The sequence below is a fragment of the Chiloscyllium plagiosum genome, chromosome 14, assembly GCF_004010195.1.
Source record: "Chiloscyllium plagiosum isolate BGI_BamShark_2017 chromosome 14, ASM401019v2, whole genome shotgun sequence".
In the NCBI taxonomy this organism is placed as follows: Eukaryota; Metazoa; Chordata; class Chondrichthyes; order Orectolobiformes; family Hemiscylliidae; genus Chiloscyllium; species Chiloscyllium plagiosum.
The window spans coordinates 40,211,046-40,217,045 of record NC_057723.1 but is presented as its reverse complement, the minus strand read 5'-3'; the positions used below and the strand labels follow the sequence as shown (position 1 = coordinate 40,217,045).

The following is a 6,000-nucleotide window of genomic DNA, read 5'->3' as shown; positions in this document are numbered from 1 at the left end:
AAAGAAAAGAACTGATGCCACAAATTTATGCCTTACGCTTTATCATTTCTGAAGCAAATCAGTTGTAGAAGGAGCAATATAAATGGAATCTTCACAGCTGGCTGCTGGACCTGGTCACAATTTTGCTGAAGATGAAAACATTGTGGGAATTTGAGAAAACAGTTAATCATTAAATTGTGGGCATTGTTTCCTCAGTCGCATGTTATAGATTTATGGTCTGTACTGTTTGGCATGCAATGTTTTACACCAAGCATTGGGGTTCATTGAAAGTAAAGAATATAGGTTTATTTCAAAATGGATAATGCTAATTCCATATTTCACAGCCCTGCATGGCAAACAATTGAAATGTACCAATAAAAGATTTGCAGAACCCATAATAAACCTGCACTAAAAAGGACAAGAGATGAAAAGTTATGCAGTTCATTAAAAACATGTTAAATCTTTCATTCCTAGCTTTCCATGCATCAGTCCATTTGGAATGGTTAAGACATGCAAAATCATGTTGCAAAAATCCCATCAAAAACAAATTACCACAAAGTTGTTGCTTATTAATTTCCAGTTTCCAATCTGACCATTTTCAAAATATATTTGGAAATAATATTAAAATGAAAGTGTTCTTATGTTTTTGTCAAATGGTGCTTTTGTACTTTTTCTAGTGAAAATAGTTGAGATTACTGATAAAGAAAACCCAAATAACTGCAAATGTTGCAGACTCTTTAGTGACGTCTAAATGTCACGTCTGGTTTGCACTGACCTTTCAATTTTTATGTTGGTGGTTGTCAGTAGACTCAGATAACATGCTGCCAATCTGCTGCCAAGGGATCTTATTCTGGTAAATTCCTAGGTTGAGATGGGCTGCAAATATTAATCTAATCTTCACTGTTGTATTCTTCTGGTTTAAAGTAAGAAATATTTATTAATCTGTTGGAGGGCAGAAAAATAAATATAACTATATTTTGTCCTCCCAATCAAACAAAATAGAGTTCAGCCAAGATGTCACTTGATGTTGCAGGAACCAGTACATCAATAAATAATATCAGATACAGATGTCCATGTCCAGAATTCAAAGAAATATAACTGTCCAAATGTAAGAAAGTTCATGGTAAAAATAAAATAAAAAATTGAAAATGTATAATATAACGAGTCCAAGATAGAAACACTAAAAAAACTGAAACATCAGCAGGAAATCTGGTATCAGCATACAGCAAAAGGCACCACAATATTATCCTATTTATGATGTGAAAATCTGACACACCATCATCTTTAACTGTAAATCATACTTTACATATAAATACATGTTTTCCTATAAAAGACTTTCCTGTTAGCTGTAAGACAACTTTGCTAAAATGAAAATAAAATGTTTAATTTAATTTTAGAATATTTGATAATTATATAAAATAAAATATTTTTACAGTTGCAGATCTATGGCATTTACACAGGGATCGAGTCTTGATTTGATTTTACACGTGTTACTCGGGTGTGTAAGTCCTCTCGTACGTTGTGCCTATTGGATGAGTGAGTCCTACTATCAGAAGACCGGAATACTGACGCTGTTTCTGTGTTTGGTGCTGCAGGGTTCTGAGTGCTTAAGAAAGGTGTATGCTCTCCTGCTTTCTCACCATCAGAATCAGTGTCAGAGCAGCAACTTTCTGAGTTTGAGTCACAATCGCATTCAGATCTGTGTGAAATGTGACCATTTGGTTTTGTTTTCCTCCATCTTCTACTGCTGTTTGCCGTTTTCTTTGGTCTATCTAGTGCTGGGATGTACTCTTGTGTTGTCTCGTACTCATCATCCTCTGCCACTCTCATTGGACTAGGGGGCAGACTTCCAAAGCTGTCATGAAGATAGCTGTGGCGCTGCTTGTAGGGGTCGTGTCTCTGGTTATCTTGTTGGTACTTGTGGTATTTTCTCAACAAAGGCTGTTCATCTTCCACTGTATATCCAACTGCTGCTGGAGGCAATGTCGTTACATGGGTAGATCCACGTGGAGACATCTCAAAACCAGGTGCATATGAAGGGAGAGAGTAATGCAAGTCAACAGGCGATAACCGAGCTGGTGTTGTGAGAGCAGACACATACCTAAAGAAAATCAACAGCATCAAGACTTGGTAGAGTGCAAGATAGTTCAAACAGGTGCAAATAGATCCTTTTAAATCATCAGTATGCAGGATGTATTTCATTTCTATGACTATCTTTTCAAATGTTCTCTCTATTAATTTATTCCTTGTACCCTCATGCTGGTTATGTGATGAATGTTTATTTGCAGATGCTAATTCTTGCATTGATGAAACCACATGCGATGGGATATGCAGGTCTCAGGACATAATTGTTGAGGGGCCAGCCGGCAGACCCACAGAATTGAATGTGGAGGCCAGGTGATTGAGTCTGCATTGACCTACCATCATGTAGCTGCAGTGGTAGTAACAGTCCCACTGTCAGATATGGGAGCTTCCAATATCAGACAGAGGGAGCACCTTTCGAGGACATAACGGAAATAGGGACACCTTCCAGGCTGAAATTATGAACAAGTGTAAACCCTCCATAGGACAGCTTATGCTTACACCAATGGCCAGCATATCATCATGCCAACAAGGGGTATGTTAGAAAATAACAGATGGACTGCCAACTCCCACTCCATCTGCCCAGAACTGCATTTGGATGTCACCTCCATTCATCACCCTTAAGGAACTCCCACAGTTACCTTGGAAATTCCAGTTGGTTTCTGCATATCTGGCTTGTTAGGATCATTAAGGATGGGGTTAAGATTAGATTGGTGCTGGAAAAGCTCAGCAGGCCAGGCTGCATAGAGGAGCAGGAAAATTGATGATTCGGGCACTACTCCTTCATCAGGACTGAGGCTGGGAGCCTCAGGGGTGGAAAGATAAATGGGAAGGGGTGGAGCTGGGGGAACATAGTTGAGAGTGCAATAGGTGGATGGAGTTAGGAGTAATGGTGATAGGTTGGAGGGGAGGGTCCCACTGCCCGCTTTCCTGTCACTATCCGGAAACCCCTTCCCTGCAAGTGGCATTCGCCCTCCAATGTACTAATACTCTCCTGGACCCAACAGCAATGACCTCTGTGGGGTCAAGTTTTGCAATTCTTGCAGTGGCAGGGGAAGGTGTCAGGAGGAGATGGTGGGATGTTGAGGGGCGTGGACCCGACCAGGTAGTCACAGAGGGAACGGTCTTTGCTGACAGCGGATAGGGGTGGGGAGGGAAATATATCCTGGTGGTGGGGTCCATTTCGAGGTGGTGGAAATGTCAGTGGATGATGCGATTTATGCGGAGGCTGGTGGAGTGGAAGGTGAGGACTGGAGGGTTCTGTCCTTGTTGCGGTTGGAGGTTCGAGAGCGGAGGCGCAGGACATGGATGAGATGCGTTGGAGGGCATCTTCAACCATGTGGGAGGGGAAATTATGGTCTTTAAAGAAGGAGGCCATCTGCTGTGTTCTGTGTGGAATTGGTCCTCCTGGGAGCTGATGTGGTGGAGGCGGAGGAATTGGGAATACGGGATAGCATTTTTGCAGGAGGTAGGAGGTGTAATCCAGGTAGCTGTGGGAGTTGGTGGGTTTGTAAAAAATGTCAGTGTTGAGTCGGTCATCATTGATGCAGATGGAGAGATCCAGAAAGGGGAAGGAAGGTATCAGAAGTGGTCCAGGTGAATTTAATGAACTGTTCAACCTCTTCGTGGGAGCACGAGGTTGCGCCGATGCAGTCATCAATGTAGCGGAGGAAGAGGTGGGGAGTGGTGCCGGTGTAACTATGGAAGATGGACTGTTCTACGTAGCCGACAAAGAGACAGGCATAGCTGGGGCCCATACAGGTATTCTCTTTCATTTGGAGGAAGTGGGAGGATTTGAAGGACAAATTGTTGAGGGTAAGGACTGGTTTTGCCAAACGAATAAGAGTGTCAGTGGAAGGGTACTGGTGGGGACATTGTAAGAGGAAGAAACGGAAGGCTTGGAGGGCCTGGTCATGGTGGATGGAGGTGTAGAGGCACTGGATATCCCTGGTGAAGTTGAAGTGTTCATGGTGGATGGAGGTGTAGAGGCACTGGATGTCCCTGGTGAAGTTGAAGTATTGGGGGGCCAGGGAAATAGAAGTCTTGGAGGAGATGGAGGGCGTGGGTGGTGTCCTGAATGTATATGGGGAGTTCCTGGACCAAGGGGGGAATAGGACAATTTCGAGGTAGGTGGAGATGAATTTGGTGGGGCAGGAGCAGGCTGAGACGATGAGTCAGCCGGGGTAGTCAGGATTATGGATCTTGGGAAGGAGGTAGAATCAGGCGGTGTGGGGTTCCTGAACAATGAGGTTGAACGCTCTGGGTGGGAGATCCCTGAGATGATGAGTATGATCTGGGAGATGGTTTGGTGATGGGGGGGGGGTGAGATAATTGTTGAGGGGGTGGTAGGAGGAGGCATCTTTGAGTTGGCAACTGGCTTCAGTGGTGTAGTGGTCAGTGTGCCAAACTACCACTGCACCCCCTTTGTCCGCGGGTTTGATGGTGAGCTTGGGGTTGGAGCAGAGGGAATGGAGGTCTGCGCGTTGTGAGGGCGGGAGGTTGGAGTGGGGGGAGGGGGGTAGACAGGTTGAGGTGGTCTATGTCTCAGTGGCAGTTGGAGATGAAGAGGTCGAGAGTGGGTAACAGACCAGCATGGGGTGTCCAGGTGGATGGAGTGTGTTGGAGGCGGGCGAAGGGGTCCTAATGAAGAAAGTAAGATTGGGGTCAGATGCAGCAGAAGAAGTGTTTGATGTCGCGATGCGTATTGAATCCGTTGAGCGGGATGAAGGTAGGCCTTTGCTGAGGATTGATTGTTCATTTTCAGTGAGGGGGAGGTCTGGGGGGATAGTGAAAACCTGGCAAGGCTGGGAGCTAGGAGCTGGTATATGGCTGGGGCTGGGAGTGGGGGCAGAGACTGCAACTGGTGTGGAATGGAGTCATTAAAGAACTTACTTGGCTACCCATAATCACATCACCTCCACCCCACCTCCATGGCCAGGCTATTACAAATTGACCTCAAGACAAGAACATGTCAGCAAGTTTGAACACCAACAGGAGTTAGGAAATTGCTAGCTCATCTGCCTCTGGTCTCATATCGATGGCCAAATAAAAATGTCATCCATTGTTTCACTAATTGCACTCGCCCTTTGAGTTTTCAGCTGGTGATAATTATTGTCATGATTACAGTCACATATAGGCTGTCAATTTTCAACTTCCATCCTCTGATTTTAATATCTGGGTTGTTGGTTAGCAGATAAGAAATTAGAAAGTAGGAAAGAATGTATCATTCTTGGAGTGGAAGTTGATGACCAGTGAGATTCCACTGTGGTCAATGCTTGGAACTTAGTTGTTCACAATGTATATCAACAATTTGAATGAGAGAATCAATTAATGATGCATTGGGAGCAATCTGGAGATTATTACATTTGAGGTCCTGCTTGCTAACTTTCTAGCTAGTTCTCTAAATTCTCATTGCAGGACCACATCCCCCTTCCTACCAAAGTCATTGGTACCAACATGGACCACAACCTCTAGTTGTTCACCTTTCCCCAGAAGAAGGTACTGCACCTGCTCTGTGACATCCTGGGCTCTGGCAGCAGTGAGGCAATACACCATTTTGAAATCTTGCTGATAGCCTCAAACATGCCTATCTGTTCACCTAACTAATGAATTCTCTATTACTGTTATCTAGAACTGAAATTAATATGTTTTGATTAAACAAGACTGAAACAACTCTGTCAGACCTGTATCTCCCAATAGATTTTCTTTTTAAGAGAAGTTCCAATCTTGAAGAATATATTTTAAAACAAAACCTGCAATTACTCAAAATGAAAAGAAGGAATTCTATATTGGAATAAACAAATTAGTTATATTTCATGGGGCAGGTTCGGGCAGAAACAGAGGAGATGGATTTGTAACTGGAAAAAAGCTTGATCTCTCTCAGCCTCTAGAAAGACATAATTCCCAGAGATAACCCAAAATGAAGGGAACATCTGAACG

At 43.6% G+C, this 6,000-nt stretch overlaps 1 protein-coding gene across 2 annotated transcripts in view; it reads right to left on the bottom strand.

The window, feature by feature from the left end:
- Positions 1-259: 259 nt before the first annotated feature.
- The window catches only part of LOC122556662 (pro-neuregulin-2, membrane-bound isoform-like), a 693,482-nt gene continuing 687,741 nt past the window's right edge, over positions 260-6,000 (bottom strand). For both annotated transcript variants that reach the window (XM_043703656.1, XM_043703657.1), the window contains one exon: positions 260-2,080. In XM_043703656.1, coding sequence (XP_043559591.1) covers positions 1,432-2,080 — 649 coding nt within the window. In that variant the 3' untranslated portion in view covers positions 260-1,431. The remainder of the gene's footprint in view (positions 2,081-6,000) is intronic.